Source organism: Hemitrygon akajei, chromosome 16 (assembly GCF_048418815.1).
Source record: "Hemitrygon akajei chromosome 16, sHemAka1.3, whole genome shotgun sequence".
Lineage (NCBI taxonomy): Eukaryota > Metazoa > Chordata > Chondrichthyes > Myliobatiformes > Dasyatidae > Hemitrygon > Hemitrygon akajei.
The window spans coordinates 34,339,311-34,358,173 of record NC_133139.1 but is presented as its reverse complement, the minus strand read 5'-3'; the positions used below and the strand labels follow the sequence as shown (position 1 = coordinate 34,358,173).

Genomic DNA, 18,863 nt, shown 5'->3' with positions numbered 1-18,863 from the left:
TTCTGCAGATCATGAATAGGTGGATTCCAGATCTCCAGGACTGTATTTGTGTTGAGTTCTCATTTTTGTCTGGTATCAACTCGGCCCTGTGGCAGTCCTTTCACATACTCAGTTTCTGCCTTTGCGCCGGTTCCTGGCATTTGGCCCCCATCTCCGGACTCTCACTGGCATTCCATTGCCTTTTTACCTCCATACTTTGGGATCTGTTGCATGTTAACCCTTCATGATGGCACAGGACTGGTGAGAACGGTGTGGTTTAGATTGTGCCAGGATCACGGTTACGCAGGAAGGGGATCGTTAGATGCTTCAGATTAACATCCAAGGGTAATTCTAATGCAGTGATCTAAGCTGAGAACAGAAATTAGTTGGGTTACATTGCTGCCCATTGTTGATGGCTTGCCACACTGAACTTTGACTACCAGGTAAGCAACCTCCGGGAAAAGATTCTAAATGACTCTGGGTGAGCCATAATATCAAAAGAACAAATGGCCATGGAGCCAAATGTCAGAACTAATCAGAATCTGTAGAATAGGAACATAAAATTCTGTGCTGCTACAGAATGAGAGGAATGAAATCGAACAGTGAAAATTAAATGTCACTGTACTTCAGGTCAACCATGTTTTCCAGCATGTAGTGTTCATATGTGTCATGTTTTGAACTAAATGGTCTTTGTCTCTTTTCAGCACAGGTCAACTTTGCTTTCTAATGCACAGTTTTAGGGACCAACATGAGCTACTGGGTACAGCTCAGACTTCTCCTCTGGAAGAATTTCACTTATCGGAAACGGCAAACTGTGAGTTTCATATTCAGTAAGCTGATTTGGGTTTTGCTGTGTATTGTTTTAAAACAACTAATGCTTGTATTTAAAGTACTAGGTCATAGTAAGATGTGTTTTATTAAATGCTAGCTTGGTGAACGCTTTTACCAAATGTTTTCGTGATTGTTTTGCCGCCTTTGATTGCCAACTCGTTATTAACGAACAGATCCATGTATCCTGCCAGTTCAGCGGTATTTCACTGAATTACTCATCATTTGATAGGCTAGTCTATTGTGGTAATAAAGAGCAATCCTATCCTTTCTTGTTTTCTTTATACGGATAGTTTGCTGGCCAACTGCATAAGAATCAAAGCTTCATTTTATTGTCAAACTACAATACAACTCTTGACATTTGTCTTCTCCAGATAGCCATTAGGTTAAGAAAGACCATGAGTGTTGACAAAAGAAAAGACATCAACCCACCCTCCCAAAGAAAAAAACAAAACTCACAGATCCTAACATCCTCCCCTCGCCCACAGCAAAACACAGCCACGTAACAATCCCTGACCCCCTCACTCGCAGAAAAGAACAGCGGCAGTAGCACCGAACACCCAAATGCCCCCCCACACATTAAAAAAAAATTAACAAATCACCCACCCCCAATCGTTCACAAGAAAGAAAACACCAAAGAAACTGAAGGAAACCAATATAAAGTACAGTCCAATATTCACATAAATCTCAGAATATGGAAAACATCTTTTCGTCTGCATCCGAGGAGAGCAGCTGCACGAACTCAGTCCTTCTGTAAATAATGAACACCGATCTGGGGGTGAACGTGCTGATCCGGCTGCTGACTGTCTCTGGGAGTCATCACTGACCACCTCCACGTTCACCTCGATGCTTCAATCTTCCTCGCCGTTTCATTTCATTTCAGAGTAAATTTATTACCGAGGAACATAAATGTCACCATATATTACCCTGTGTTTGATTTTCTTACAGGCATTCACTGTAAATGCAAAGAAACACAATAGATTCGATGAAAAACTGCACGTAACAAGACACAGTCACTATGCAAAAACAACAAACTGCAAATACAAAAAGAGAAAATAATAATAAATAAATGAGCAATTAATATCAAAAGCATGAGATAGTGAGTCCATAGCATGTGGAAACAGTTCAATTTTGGGGTGAGTGATATTGGGTGGAGTTACCTCCTCTTCTTGGTTGAGCCTGATCGTTGAGGGGTAGTAAGTGTTTCAGAACTTAGTGATGCGGTTTCTGAGACTCCTGTACCACCTTCCCGATGGCAGCAGCAAGAAGAGAGCATGGCCTGGATGGTTTGGGTTCTCGATGATGAATACTGTTTTCCTGCGATAGCACTCCTTATAGATGTGCTCGATGGTAGGGATGCTTTACCCATGATGCACTGGGCTGTATCGCCTACTTTTTGTAGGCTTCTCTGTTCAAGGGTATTGTTTCTCAATAACAGGCTTTGATGCATCCAGTCAGTATGCTCTCCACTGTGCATCTATGGAAGTTTGTCAAGTTTTAGATGGCATGCCAAATCTTTGCAAGCTCCTAAGAATGTAGAAGTGCTGCTGTGCTTTCTTTGCTGTGGCACGTGCGTGCCAGACTCAGTACCGATCCTCTGAAATGTTAACACTGACGAATTTAAAGTTGCTGACCTTCTCTACTTCTGATCCCCTGATGAGGACTGGGTCATGGACTTCCGGTTTCCTGCTGTACTCAATAATAACCTCTTTGGGTTTGCTGACATGGAGTGAAAGGTTGTTGCTGTGGCACCATTCAGCCAGACTTTCAATCTCCATCCTAGATGCTGATCCGTCACCACCTTTGATTCCACTTATGACACTGGTGTTGTTGGCAAAAGTATGACATCAAAGCTGTCCTTAGCCTCACAATCATAAGTGTAAAGGGAGTAGGGCAGGAGGCATTTGGTTTGAACTTTCTCGGTCCTAGCCCAGGAGCCATGTAAATTTGATTCTAACTTGGAAGCTTCCTAGTTCAGTGCAATGTCAGCAGTCTACATTTTCGTATGGGGCAGAAATGCTTTACGTAAGGAGTGGTGTGACATTTGTTGCAATAATATCTGAAGCAAGTGTTTTTATCTTGTAAACTAATGCACTCTGTAACCATAAATGAGGAAAGACTGTCAAAGAGGAATTTGTAGTAACTGTAATGCTAAAGTGTTTCCTAGAACTGTTATTATATTACAATCTTGTAAAGTTAAAGCAGATTTTCCCCCCTCAAGTATATTAGATTTTATTTGTTTAAAAAAAACAGATGTTATTGTTGTGAATGAAGTTATTCCATTTTATGACACCAGATATCTGCCACAAGCTCTGTCTCTGCCAGGTCTAACTTGGCCAGATGTAGTGTACAATATTCTCACAGCGTTAATGTTCTGCAGTGCCAACCTGGGAAGAGCACAAGTATCTTCTGAATGAGATCACCAGTTAGTGCCGAATTACAGAGAGTTCTGTTCTAATTTGTGCCCCTGTTTGCAATATTATAATACACTGCTATCATGAATATACTTTACTGAAAACGTGTTTTTACGCTGTTGAAGTCAATGGCACTAATAACATTTAAAATGCCTCTGATCAGAAATTCAAGCTTAAATGTTGGAGTTTATTTGGATGTAGAGACTGGTGTACAAAATGTACGCATGAACCACAGAGACATCTCTCAGTACTTAGCTTGTTTTCCCTTCAAATGATGTTATTTATAGAAATGATAGGACTGTGGTTTCAGTATGACAGTCTTCTCTACCCACAATCTGCTCTTTAGATTACATTATATGATTCTGCCTGCTGATTCCGATCACCAGGGGCTAATAGAGAATGGACGGTGGTCACGTAATGTTTTAATGTCTATAGTATAGGGCAGTCTTTCCCAGGAATCACTCCAAAAGCGACAACAGTCAATTTCATCTCTCTCCTGAGGAATGGTTACAATAGATTTTGTCCTACTGGCTGATTTTTTTTTTAAATCTGTGATGCTAACCAGAGTTTGCCATCACAGCTAAACCTGGAGTGTCCTGGCCAATAATAACTTCAGATCAGCACCTGTAATTAAGACCATTTGACATAGGAGCAGAATTAGGCCATTTTGCTCCACCTTTCCATCATGGCTGATTTTATTATGCCTCTCAACTCCATTCTCTTGCTTCCTCCCTCCCCATAACATTTGACGGCCTTACTAATCAAGAACCTATCAACCTCTACTTTAAATATATCCAATGAGTTGTTCTCCACTGTAATCTGTGGCAGTGTATTCTTCCCTCTGGCTAAGGAAATTTCTTCTCATTTGTGTTGTATTCTGAGGCTGGGGCCCCTGGTCCTAGACTCCCCTACTATAGGAAATATTCTCTCCACGTCTACTCAATATAGGTCTTTCAGTGTACAACATGTTTCAATGAGATCCTGCGTCATTCTTTTAAACTCCAGTGTGTATAGGTCCAGAGGCACTAAGCAGGAGATTTGGTCATTATAATGTAACAGTTTGTCAGAGTTCATTAAACAAATTAGCTGTGCAATTCCTTCATTTCAGTAGCGACTAATTTAAATATATTCATACCATTAGCTATCTATCCATGATGTTTGCTGTGATTGTGTTCTGCTGTCAAACTGATCATTGCTGGTGCTGGGCTTGTCAAAGATGATTTTTGTGTGATATAGAATGTTGTGTATGCAGCCAGTATTGAAATGTGTGTTAACGTTCAAAACTCTCGGCACTATTTGTTTTGCAGATTCAACTGGTTATTGAGCTATTATGGCCTCTCTTTCTCTTCTTTATCTTAATCTCAGTACGCCAGTCCCACCCACCGTTTGAGCAACATGAATGTAAGTAATATGCAGCTGCTTTGTGAGAATGATTTGCCCCCTCCACCCCAACCCTCCCCCCCCCCCAGGCTACACCCATTCATACCTCACAGTTCTCTCTCCACTGCTGAAGACTCAGACTCTTCATGAAGTTCTGCAGATTTTAACTTTCACTTGGATACAGATTCCACACATACACGGTGGCCTCTGGGAATGTACAAGTTTTCATTCTTAATACCTGAGTTTTGTCAATGAGGTGGTTAACCTCGTAATAGGGGGAGTGAGTTCTGTTGGGAAGTGAGACTAGTTTGCATATCAAGATGAGCAAAAACAAATTTTGGAGCTTCCTGTACTTTCCACCTTCTCACCCTAATGCTCCCTCCTGTTGGAAGGAGAGAGGGATATTAGCCACTTCTGTCAAAAGTTCTCCATTGGACTCCAGGAAACTACTACATCATAGTTTGCTGCCTAAACCATTCTTTCTTTGCTTCCACCCCACTTTCTTACTCTGACTCCTTTTTTTTTCTCCCCCAGTCCTGATGAAGGGTCTTGGCCCGAAATGTTGGCTGTACTCTAGATGCTGCCTGGCCTGTTGAGTTCCTCCATTAATTTGTGCTTTTTGCTTGGATTTCCAGCATCTGCAAATTTTCTCTTGTTGTTTTTCTTTGCTTTTTTTAAATATCTTGTAGCTTTCCTAAACCAAACTACTATAAATGCACTTGCAAGATGATAGCAGGATTAATAGAATACCAATCCCATCTTGGTACGTACTTGACCATTGGTGTTGGATCTGCTGCTAGGATGTACAATCTTTAAAATTATTCACATCACTTTCATTAAATACATGTGGGCTAATGGCACCTAATATATATGGACAGACATATATTGGTGCATGTATATGTACATTATGTATCAATAAGCATTTGGAGACTTGCTGTGATGCGGACAAGTGTGAGGTATTGCACTTCAGAAGGTCAAACCAAGGTAGAACATACAAGGTAAATGGTAGGATACTGAGGTGTGCAGTAGAACAGAGGGATCTGGGAGTACAGAAACATAATTCCCTAAAAGTGGCGTCACAGGTGGATAGAGTCATAAAGAGAACTTTGGTACATTGGCCTTTATAAATCAAAGTATTGAGTATAAGAGTTGGAATGTAATGGTGAGGTTGTATAAGACATTGGTGAGGCCAAATTTGGAGTATTGTGTGCAGTTTTGGTCACCTAATTACAGGAAGGATATTAATAAGGTTGAAAGAGTGCAGAGAAGGTTTACAAGGATGTTGCCAGGACTTGAGAAACTGAGTTACAGAAAAATGTTGAACAGGTTAGGACTTTATTCCCTGGAGCATAGGAGAATGAGGGGTGATTTGATAGAGGTGTATAAAATTATGATGGGTATAGATAGAGTGAATGCAAGCAGGCTTTTTCCACTGAGGTTAGGGGAGAAAAAAAACAAAGGTCATAGGTTAAGGGTGAAGGGGGAAAGTTTAAAGGGAACATGGGGCGGGGCTTCTTCACGCAGAGAGTGGTGGGAGTGTGGAATGAGCTGCCAGATGAAGAGGTGAATGAGGGCTCACTTTTGACATTTAAGAAAAACTTGGACAGGTATATGGATGAGAAGGGTTTGGAGGGATATGGCCCAGGTGCAGGTCAGTGGGACTAGGCAGAAAAATGGTTTGGCACAGCCAAGAAGGGCCAAAAGGCCTGTTTCTGTGCTGTAATGTTCTATGGTTCTGTGAATGAGTAATATCCTCTGTTCAGTGGATAGATTGTGTACAATATTAGTATTCACTTTTCAAAGTGAAGCTGGCGTGAGCTGCCAGTGAAACTTGATTGTCAGAGTACAGTCACATGAAAAAGTGCTGTCTGTAAAAATGGGACCAATGCCATAAGCTGTTACAGAGCAAGAGGACTCTGGAATACAGAATGCCTGAGGGCAAGTATCACTCCTGGCTTATTGGGCTTCCTTCGAAACAGTCTGAGTTTTTTTTCTTTGCTGACTTTTATTCCAATAGAACATCTTCACTCACCACTATCCAAAACTTAAAAGTAATCTGTTGTTGTGTTGTATTGGCCGCTTGTATCATTATTCTGGCTAAAGGTATATGTTTGACCTGATTTTATTTTTTGACAAAAATTATCACAGGATATTTGGTGTGGGAAGTGGTGTTTTTGCAATTTTGATTAGCGTTTGTCTGCAAGTAACGTATGAGATTATAGCTCCAGGCTCAAGAAGCTGTGGTTACTCTCCTTGGAGCAGACTACGAAGTGATTTGAGGGATGTGTACATAATCAGGACTGGTTTAGATAGGGCAAATAGAGGGTTGGTGGTGATGGTAGGCAGATTTCCCATTAGTGGAGGGTTCAGATACAGAGAGACTGATGATCATACCTTGGGCAAAAGGTACAGTGGGAACTGAGAAAAGTGCTTACACAAAACAATATTAGTTGTCTGCATTCTCATTGCTAGTATGAAATATGAAAAAAATCAACAGGAACCTCTGGGATAATCTGAAGGACGTTTTCAGGACCATGAAAAAAACATCATGGAAATGTGGCACCATGGATAGGTTTAAGACGGGTGCAGATTCAGTGGGCTGACTGGTCACCTTCTATACTGCAGCAGTTTTATGAAATGGAAATTCTGCCTTCAGGTGCAGGGAATAAAATTGTATTCTTGTTCCTGTCAGCAGTGTGCTTGCAAACATCAAATATTTACTCTATTTCAGAGTTAATTCCTGAAGGCTGTTTGATGATAGTAGATTGCATATCATCAGTTAAGTTTGCTAAAATCATAGAAACTTGAAGTGCTGTAGTCACAGCCTCTTTTAAAGTTAGATGTTAATTGCTGTTTACTTACACCTGAGTTAATTAACAATGTCTGACAAAAATAGAAAACTTGATATCCTTATGACTGAGTAGGAGGGTTAAGCGTTCATTTGGGTTCACAGTTTGCTTGTTTCTCTTGATAGGTCATTTTCCAAACAAAGCACTACCATCAGCAGGGACACTGCCGTGGATACAAGGAATCATCTGTAACGTTAACAATCCTTGCTTCCAGTATGCTACACCAGGAGAAACTCCAGGAGTTGTGGGGAATTTCAACCAATCCATGTAAGAGGTGTTAATATCTCCTGTTTCACCAAAGAAGTATCTATATCCAACCAATGCAGGATAGGATTTGTCAAGTGCCAACTCACACAAATCAGTGCAATACATGTTGAAGGAAGACATGATCAAATCAAGCAAGTCTTTCAATAAACTTACTTTGGAGCACTTTGCCCAGTTGCACATTCCATCAGTTGGAAGCAGAAAAGAAAAGAGATTTCCATTATTAAGGTCTGAATTGTGTGAAAAGGCTGGACTAACTTAATACTTGTATTTCCCCTCTGAAAATATACTTCCATTAACTTTAGTGGAAATTAACTTCTTTAGTTAGGACCTACATTATCAGAACCAAATTTCTGAAGTATTGTATAACACAAGACTAAATGATTGCTTAGAACAACTGAGTCTAATTGGAGATGGCCAACTGGGTCTAATCAGAAGCAACCAATGTGGCTTTGTTGTGTTTGACCAAGCTGACAGAATTTTTGAAGAGGTATCCAAGTGTAATGATAGAGCAGTTCTGGACTCTATACTGTAGAAGGATGCAATGATGCTACAGAGAGTACAGGGGAGATTTACCAGGAGGTTTCTTGGAATGGAGTGATTCGGTTATGAAAGACCAGAGAAGCCAAGTGTGTTCTACCTGGAGCAGAGGAGGTTAAGAAGGGACATAGGTGAGGTAGATAAAATTGAGTCTAGAAGTTGTAGGCATCAGAAAACTTCTCCCTTTATCAGAGGTAGATGAAAAAAAACACACAGATTTAGGATAAAGGCGAGGTGAATCAGAGGGGGACCTTTTTCATCCAGAGAGTGGCAACTGCCTGGAGTACAGTGCTTAAGGAAATGATTGGAACTGGTTAACTGACAAACTCTTGAAGTCTCTGGATGGGTTCTTGAATCACTTGTACATGGAAGCGTATGGACCTGTGAGATGGATTTAGTGCAGATGGGTGCTCACCGGTCAGTGGTGGTGTGGTTTCCTTGCTGTGCATTTTTAACTCTAAGACGAAGTAAGGCCGTGTTGCACATTTAGTGTAAGGGACTTGAGGCTAATTACAACCCCCCGCTTAGACTTGTGACCTAAAAAGGAGTTATCATGTAAGCAAATAAGAAACAAATGAAAGTGTTAAGTCTTGGTTATTATCTTTATAAAGTGAGGCCAGAAACTGAATTAATAGCGTTATCAATATGTAAAGTTAGCTTCTAGATATAACAGTGGAGGTGGAAATTGTGGAACCACTTAACAACCAATGTGTTTCTGTGATGATGATTTTTCCAGCCAGATAATTTGTATATAGCTTGTATGATCTATTTAAACAGTAGATCTTTTGGTCTGCTTGTCCATAACTTATAGGTAAGATTTCAGCCATTGTTGGAATGGAAACCAGCTGTATAGAAAACTAGAACTCTCCCATCTTCTCTCTTCCAATCTTGCTTTAACAATATTCATTTCAGGATCTGGTAAGCTGGGTGTTGGCATCACTTGTCAGTGCTGTCCTTTGCCTCTCTGTACCCCTCAATGCCACTACCCTACCCCCCACTGTTATGGGCCCTCTCTTTTGCCTCTCTTGTTCCTCTCCACCCACAAATTCTGTTAACAATGTGAGCTTCAGACAGCAACAGCAGGAATACTTCTGAAGTTGGCCAGAACTGAAGGTTTTCTTGTCCTCTGGACAAATGCCACTAAAATAAGACTCCTCATAGAGTATTTCCATGCTTTACCATATGGAGCAGAGATGCCTTGGGTTTCATTATTGCTAAGTTAACAAATCACAAAGTGGGGAATACTGGGGCTCCAAGGTGGATGTTCATACACCTGCAAGGCATGAAAGAGTGTTTTTGTCCATGAGCACCTTCTTTGTACATATTTTCCAAGATTTCTGTTGTTCTTAAATGTGTTCAATTAGCAGGTTGATATTCATTGTTCTATTTCACACATGAATGGGAACTAGAATAAGATAACTAAATATTCTACACATTCCAACAGTCAGCTCTGTCACAGAAGGAGAAGAGTTGCACTTAACAATTGGTTGTTTTCCCTTGCATATCTGAGGAGAGAGACCATTTTATAATCAGTACCTTTGGCAACTTTACATCTACTGTAGACCACTTATTAACAGATATACTTCTGTCTTTCGACAGTGTTTCTCGGTTGTTCTCTGATGCCCAGAAGGTACTGCATCATGCCAACAAGGAACACATTCTACAGAGCTTCCATGAATTCATGAGCACATTGAGAAAACTGGTTGATAACATCCGTCCTTTGTCAGGTATGGGTTTCAGCATCTGAAGTAATGCAGAAACATTTAAGTTATTCCTCAGTGGGCCCCATGCATTCTTTATTCAAGACTGTTAGAAGAAGCTTCGAAGTTACATCATGGACTTTTGCCTTAATAGTGAATAGCAAACATCAATTAAGGAATACTAACCTAAGAATTTGGATTAACAGCACTACATTTAACTGCATTTTTTTCCATTAATGGAAATCCATTGCAAGTATTTTTGGTAGAATTTCTCCTATTGAGACCTTCAACTGGTCTCTTATGAGCACAATTCACCCTTGTGCACTTAATGGGATATTGGTATCAACCACATCATACCTTGTGCAACTCTCCTTTCAGAGAATTGGGATAAAAATCAGACCAAGTTGTCTTGGGGAGGACCATTATTGAGCACACCAGGAAAAATAAGTGCTTCACAATGTAGTAATAGATTAAGAGTGTATAGAATTGAACAAGATTAAGTCTCTTTGATCCTCTGGGCTCAGTAGTGTCACACATGTCACTGACCACCATACATCTTGCAGACTCTCTTATCCAAAACCAGGCCCTGGTTGATCCTAAGGGTCCTCTTTCTTTCTTTGTTTGTAAGAAGATGAAAACACTTTCAACATGGGAAGTGTTGAAAGTGTCAGTGTCAGCTACAGATGGTTGATCCTCAAGAGGATTGAGGAGCAATTCTTAGACTCGAGCCTCTCCTCCATGCTTGAATATATTGTCCCTTGAAAGGTGGCTTGATCGAGGTGTACAAGATAAGAAGCACAGATTAAGTGGATAGTCAGACTTCTGTTTTTCTCCTGCCAGGGCTAAAGTATCTAATACAGGTGGCAGAGTATAACTTCGAGGCGCTGGGAGAAAAGGATGGTCAGAGGTAGTTTTTCTTGTACCCGGGGACTGGTAGGTGTGTGGAATGTGCTGCCAGAGAGGTGGCAGAGGCAGATATTTAAGAGACATTTAAGAGATTTTTAGGTAGGCAAATGGATGAAAGAGAAGTAGAGGGCTATGTGGGAAAGAATGGCTAGATTGATCTTGCAGTCTGTTAAAGGGTCAGCACAATTTCATGGACCAAAGGGCCTGTATTGTATGAAACTGTACTGTGTACTTGTCTGAAAGCACTTGCTGTCTACACAATGATTGTTTCACCATTTTAATTGGAAAAATGGAGGAAAAGGGTAGAATTAATCCAATGGTCTGTTGATTAAATCAGACACTCAGTCTCTTCAGTAGCACCTCCACCAGTTTTTAAATAGTGTTGAAACCTCTGAATGGAAATCCAAAGTGGCTAATGCCAGAAATACTCAGCAAGTTAACAGCGTCTGAGGAGATGAGAACCACTGTTCCCCCTATGTTACACTGGTACGTGGCTGCGCGGTAACTGAAATGCTCCCACACACAGTCTTCATTGTCACGCAGCAGGAATTGGACACGGCTAGAGAAAGTTAATGAAATGTGAAAGATTTTTTTTATACTGTATTTCATTATACCCTTCAATTAATAAATAAAATCAAAAGAATGTAATTTTTCAATTATCATTCTAAATATTCTAGTACTGTATGCATATCACAAAAAAGTGCCACACACTTTTCAGGTCCTGTAAAATTTCAAAGATTCAAAGTGCATTTATTATGGAAGTATGCATATGAAATACAGCTCTGAGATTCGTCCTCCTGCAGGCAGCCACGAAATAAAGAATCACCATGGAACGCGTTCAAGAAAGCATCAAAAAAACACCCAATGTGCGAAAAAAATAATGAATTATGCAAACGGCAAAAAGCGAGTGAACAACACGTAGAAAATCAAACCGGGAGTCCAGTCATATTTGGTTTAGTTCACATCAGCGCTGCAGGGCCTTCCTTTGCCTTCCTTTGCCCAGACTACGTCGATCGCTCTGATGAAACCACTCAAAAACAGCAGAACAAAAATCAGTAACCAGAATCCAAGGACACAGGCTCAAAGTCCCCCAGAATGAATCCACGGCCTCACCAATCAATCCTGGCAATGTGGATCCCAAGACTCCTGCACTTTCCTACGACAGCAGCTACCAGGCAGACGGCGCCAAACACACACTCGTCCTCCATTCTCATTCTCATCGACTTCAGCTTTGCTCGGAGCCTCAATCAGAGAGAAGCAATAAAGTCAATCAGGGGCTCGCATTCTTGGCACCTCAATCAGAGAAAAGCAATAGAGATAATCAAGGGCTCGTACCCTCGATGCCTCAATGGAAGAGAAACAATGGAATCAATCGTGGGCTCACGCCCTCGACGCCTCAGTTGGAAAAAAGCAATGGAGTCAATCATGGGCTCATGCTTTGTCTCCAAGCTTCACCAGACTCCCTCAGACAGCAAAGTGCCAGATCGCTCAATAGGCCCAAAGGACAACTACTCAGTGACCACTTTATATTAGGTATCTCCTGTACATAATAACGTGGCCACTGAGTGTATGTTCATGGTCTTCTGCTGCTGTAGCCTATCCACACCGAGCTTCGGTGTGTTGTGCGTTCAGAGATGTTCTTCTGCACACCACTGTTGTAATCACTCTTAATCACAGTCATCAGTGGAAATGAATTCCATAGAGTCAACACCCTCTGGTTTAAGAAATTCCTCCTCTTCTCTATTCTAAATGGATGTCTCTCTATTTGCATACTTTTATGCAATGAGTTGCTGCCACATGATTGGCTGATTAGATATTTGCATTAATGAGCAGTTGTACCTAACGAAGTGGCCACTGAATTGTATCTGTCCTTTTGTCATCCTGACATCTGGGTGACAGGTTAATTTTATTGTGCCTTAATAAACTTGGTACAGAAATAGAGATGTACTCAAAGGTGGATTTTTACATTCCAGTTCTGACTTAAAAAGAGCGGAAGAAATGTAAGAAATTCTGGCCAAATTTCTAATGTTGTCCAGATAGGGTTACAATTAAAAGCACTTAGTGAGATTGCCACGTTGGGATTCATGAAATCATCAGTTTACCTGCATGAGCTCAATAACAATTTCTCACTTTATCTGATGATAAATGTTCCTCTGAACTAGGTGTCCCTTGTTTTCTGAGATGATCTGCTTGGTCTCAATGGGCTATCTTTTTACAACCCTGACTCTGACACTTTTTAAAGTTAAATGAAGTCTAAACTCAAGCTTCCAACATATTACAATGTCGAAGTATTTCTACAAGCTTTGGCCATTTGCATTTTGTCAGTAAATCTGAAAGTTCGAAGTCCAAAGTAAATTTATTATCGAAGTCTGTATTGTTGCCTTGAGATTCATTTTCTTGCAAGTAACCAGAATCCAGGAACACATGCAATGTAGACCTCAAAGCCCCACAAAACGAGTCCGCGGCCTCGCTGACTTCATTTTCAGTGGGTACACAGAAACACAATAGGGGAAAAGCTGGAAAACTGCGCACAAGGTCAGGCAATCAGTGTGCAAAAGAAGAAAAACTGTGCAAATACAAAAAAGAAGGCTAATAAAAGATAAATAATATTGATATTATGGTTGTAAAGTCCAGGAAAGTGAGATCTACTGATTTTCATCTGGGTCCAAGACACTCTTGTGGATTCATTTGCCTCAAGCTTAGCAGCTTTGCCCTACGAGTGTGTCAGTGATTTCCCACCCACCCTTCATACCCTTGTGGATTCTGCTCTATTAGTGTGTTATACTTTCTCAAGACATCGGAAGTATCTAACTCCACAATCTACAGCTCTGTAAAATTCAAGTTTGGCATTCACTGTGCAAGTTATCAAGTCTTATTGCTTCCTGCTAATCCACTTTTTGAGAAATGACTTCTTCTGATACTTGATTTTAGAGAATGTGCTCTAATGGAAAGTAATTGTGTGCTGATGTTTAGCTAAGTCACTGTGAAAATGAGGTCCATATTTACTGAGCTGGACCCAATCCATGAAAATTAGAAATCAATAATGGAAGGCTGCATTTTCAGCTTATTGGCCTGCTTTTTATGTTCTATGAGGATAATGATGTCATTTTTCAAACCATCCAACAAAGCCCTGTTTAAAATGTCAAACTGTATCATTTGATGGTCTCATCTCTGTAGGCCTGTGTGCAGGTCAAATTGTAGCTTATAGTCTTATTTATACAGGGCCTTAGTATTTCAAAACATTAAAAATACCTCATTAAAGGGATAATGAATAATGACAACACACAAAATGCTCGTAGAACACAACAGGCTAGACAGCATCTATAGGGAGAAGCGCTGTCGACGTTTTGGGCCGAAACATCGACAGCACTTCTCCCTATAGATGCTGCCTAGCCTGCTGTGTTCTACCAGCATTTTGTGTGTGTTGTTGTTTGAATTTCCAGCATCTGCAGATTTCCTCGTGTTTGCTAATGAATAATGAATTGCTTTGAAGTAAAATTTGAAGTGCGTGGGCTAACAGATCAGTGATCTGTGCCAGCAATCTTCAAAAAACATAAAAGAATAACAAACAACTAAAAACATTTTTGGCCCAATTGTGCTGCTAAATATTTGAAAGGATAAATATCAGTTCTACCTGCAATGGAGCCATCAGTTGCTGGAGTAGCAGTGCATTTGAAGGGGTCTTACCTGTTTGCTCATGCAGATGGTTGACTTGGGTTCAGTGATCTCTTAATGCGCTTATATCATTTTACTTCAGGGCATGGATCAACACCTGGAATTATGATATTGTAGCCATTGGGGAGACTTGAGTTGCAGGAGGGGCAGGACTGGCAGCTCAATATTCTGAAATTCCGTTGTTTTAGATGTGGCAGAGTGAGAGAGATTAAAGGACGAGGGGTAGCGTTATTAGTCAGGGAAAATGTCATAGCAGTGCTGCGTCAGGACAGACTGGAGAACTTGACAAGTAGGCGTTATGAGTAGAGCTGAGAAGTAAGAAAGGTATCACCATGTTAATGGGGCTATATTACAGACCACCCAACAGTCCTAGGGACGTAGAGGAACAGATTTGTAAAGAGATCGCAGACTGTTGCAAGAAACATAAGCCTGTAATAGTTTCCACGTGTTGACTGGAAATCCATACTGTAAAATGACTAGATGGGATAGTTTGTCAGATGTGTTCAGGAAAGTTTCCTTCATCAGTACATGGAAGTTCCAATGAGAGAGTGTGCAATACTGGATCTGCTATGAGGGAATGGGACAGGGCGGGTGACAGAAGTTTGCGTAGGGGAGCACTTTGCATCCAGTGACCACCATTGGTTTCAAAGTAAATATGCAGAAAGATAGGGTTGAGATTCTAAACTGGAAAAAGGCCAATGTTGATAGTATCGGAAAGGATCTGGCAAGTGTGGATTGGGACCGGCTGTTTTCTGGAAAAGGTGTACTTGGAAAGTGGAAGACACCTTAAACAAAATTTTGAGAGTGCAAAGCTTGTATGTGCCTGTCAGAACAAAAGGTAAACGTAACAAATAGGGAACCTCAGTTTTCTAGAGATTTTTGAGGCCCTGGTTCAGAGAAAAAAGAGGTGCATAGCAGGCATAGGCAAGTAGGAACAGATGAGGTGCTTATGGAGTACAAGAAATGCAAGAGAACAGGAAGGCTAAAAGAAGGCATGAAGTTGCTCTAGAAGACAAGGTGAAGGAGAATCCTGAAGGATTCGACAGATGTGCTAAGAGCAAAAGGGTTACAAGAGGCAAAATTGGTCCTCTGTAAAGCCAGAATGATAATCCATGTGTGGAGCCAAAGCATATGAGGAAGATCTTAAATTAATTCTTTGCACTTGCATTTACTCGGGAGACAGATGCAGAGTCTGTAGAAGTGAAGCAAAGCAGCATCAACTTCATGGACCCTGCCCAGATTACAGAGGAGGAGGTGTTTGCTACCCTGAGTCAGATTAGGTGGGTAAATCACCAGGGCCTGACAAGGTGTTCCCTCGGACCCTATGTGAGGCAAGTGCAAATATCCCTAGCAGAGATATTTAAAACATCCTTAGTGACAGGAGGATAGCACTTCGGTAGGACCAACCAGGGTAGGTCTTGCACAGTAAGACCTTCGGTAGGGCACTGAGGGCTGTGGTAGAACAAACAGATCTGGAAATACAGATCTCTAATTCATTGAAAGTGGCATCACAGGTTGTTAGGGTCATAAAGAGAGCTTTTGGCATATTGGCCTTCATAAATCAATGTATTTGGTACAGAAGATGGGAGGTTGTGTTAAAGTTGTATAAGGCGGTAATGCAGCCTATGTTGTGTACAGTTTTGATCACCTACCTACAGGAAGGATGTAAACAAGGTTCAGAGAGTACAGAGAAAATTTATTGGATGTTGCCAGGTCTGGAGGACCTGAGTTATAAGGAAAGATTGAATAGGGTAGGATTGCATTGTTTAGAACGTAGAAGATTGAGAGGAGATTTGATAGAGGTACACAATTGAGGGGTATAGATATGATAAATGAATAAATGAAAGCAGGCATTTTCCATTGAAGTTGGGTGGGACTACAACCAGAGGCTATGGGTTAAGGGTGATCGATAAGGTGTTTAAAGGGAACATGAGGGGAAACTTCTTCACTCAGAGGATGGTGAGAGTGTGGAATGAGCTGCCAGCACAAGTGGTGCGTCTGAGCTTGATTTCAACGTTTAAGAGAAATTTGGGCAGGTATGTGGAAAGTAGGGATATGGAGGGCTATGGTCCCAGTGCAGGATGATGGGAATAGACAATTTAAATGGTTTCAGCATGAACTAGATGGGCTGAAGGGCCTATTTCTGTGCTGTACTACTCTGACTCTAAAACATTTGATGCAAGATTGAACTGAATTATAGTTTGGTTGAGGTGACTTGACTGTTGACTCTTGGTTTACCAGATTGAAGAAAGCAAAATTTACCAGAGTCTATTAATATTAATAACCTGCATATATAGATCAATATACATTTGGTGGATGAATTCCATACACTGGTCTCTAATGTAGCCTTTCACAAAATCAAGAAAAAGAGTAAGCATTTGTTTTATGCCTATTGTGATCTTGTCCTAGGGATTTAGCAGCAAGTTAAGAACTTTTGTAATGTATTCTTCTTTGATGTAGGGAAACTTTCACATCAGGTGCTGTAAATAGGTACAAAGTAAATTAGTGTTTTTTGGTAGTGTTAATTAAGGAAGGATGTTGGCCAGGGCATTGTCTGTATTAATAGAGCCCAGGAATATTTTGCATCTACTTCACAAAGAATGGGCCTTGCTTTAATCACTCACACGGAAGATATTTCTCTTGCAAGACAGCATTCCCTCGGTACTGTTTTAGATTGCCAGGCTGGATTATGTGCTCCAAATCTCAAGGAGGGTGCTTGCATCAACAGCATGCGGGATCAAGTGTAAGAGTGTTATTTTGTTGTTGTCTTCAGTTTTCTTATCCAGTTGGTTGTAATTCATAAGTGAATTTGGATAGATTGCATCATCTGTGGAATGGATGCAAATTGAATCCCCAATTTTTCCAAACTTTCCGGTGACAACTACTGAGTTGAATGGTGATCAGGCATGGTTGTCATGTACACAGTGGTCAGAGAGTATCCAAATCAAAGCTAAGTATCTGCAAAATGAATTACTCCTTGCATGGTGCCCATGGTGTAGAAGGGTGACTAATGAGATTAGTGTCTTTTGGTGTTGAGGCACAAATATTCCCAAGTTCTTGACGACTGACTGCAGATGATGAGATCTGGAGCAATGCACAAAGTGCTGGAGGAACTCGGTGAGTCAAGCAGTGATATGGAGAGAACTGTACAGTTAACATCTATTTTCCTCTGTAGGTACTGCTTGGCCTGCTCTGTTCCTCTGTAGGTGCTGTTCCCAAATACATCACTCTTTTGCTTTTGAAGTTATCTCCCACAGTTTTGGTGATGCTTTGACAACCTTATCTGAATGTTTCACTTATTGATATTTGTGCAAGGGTGTAATTGAAAAAGAAAAAAAATTATTTTCAGACTCTTGTTGTTGCAAATTTATTAATTGTCAGTGGAGTAGTTAAGTGTAATCACAGCTAAAATACAAGAGATGTGATAATAATTTGTGCATACAAGCTCTCATATACAGCAGTATAATAAACAGGTAACTTTTTTTTTACTATTTATATTGATTGTACGATAAAACTTGGTCAGGACACCAGGAGTCATCTTTGTCTTTGAATTAGTGCCATGGGACTTTATTTTGTATTCACCCAAAGAGAGCAAGCAGAATTGCAAGTTAACACTTGGTATTTTATTTTTAACAAAAACTAAACTTCTGGTAGTGCAACTCTGTCAATAGTATATTCATGAATCAACCTAGATTTTTGAGTTGTCGCTCAAGAGCAAAACTTGAATCCAGAACCTCGCAACACTGAAGTAAACAGTAATTACTGTAGGGTTGGTGTAATGAGTTGTAGGTATAGTTGGTCCTGTAATTAAGCATGGTGTAACTCGTGCTTTTGCATGTTTTTTTCTGTACCTATATGCAATATTGATGCTGATTCTTTCTATTAAAAGCTACAATGTGTATAATTTAAACTATGTGACAACTGCAAGAAAAACGTGGTGAGGAGCACCACCTTGCCTTTTTCTGAACTCAAAAGACTTCGGTCTCCTTTTACTGAGAAGGGTTGTGGAGAGAGGTTTTCAAACTTGGCTGCTGTACAATGACATGCAATCTGAAGTTCTAAACAACTAGCTTACCATGAAATTAATCACAATATAGACAGGGGTCAACAAGGTTGTCATTGGACCAAATGCCCCTTTAATCTTCCTTGCTTCCATCAAACTAGTTCGTACAGGGCAAATGAACAATTGTACCATTTAATCTTTCATGCTCTGTCCTCCAGAATTATAATCACCGTAAACTATGTATGTATTTGTGTTTGTGTGTGTGTTTCGAGACTGAGAACTATGTTGTAAACCCTGTTTTCCTCCTGTTAATTCATGTTTTGGA

At 40.5% G+C, this 18,863-nt stretch overlaps 1 protein-coding gene across 2 annotated transcripts in view; it reads left to right on the top strand.

The window, feature by feature from the left end:
• LOC140739962 (phospholipid-transporting ATPase ABCA1-like) overlaps positions 1-18,863 on the top strand; it is a 186,721-nt gene that overhangs the window by 33,269 nt on the left and 134,589 nt on the right. For both annotated transcript variants that reach the window (XM_073068673.1, XM_073068672.1), the window contains exons 2-5: positions 684-793; positions 4,529-4,622; positions 7,576-7,717; positions 9,854-9,981. In XM_073068673.1, the coding sequence (XP_072924774.1) occupies positions 728-793; positions 4,529-4,622; positions 7,576-7,717; positions 9,854-9,981 (430 nt within the window). In that variant the 5' untranslated portion in view covers positions 684-727. The remainder of the gene's footprint in view (positions 1-683; positions 794-4,528; positions 4,623-7,575; positions 7,718-9,853; positions 9,982-18,863) is intronic.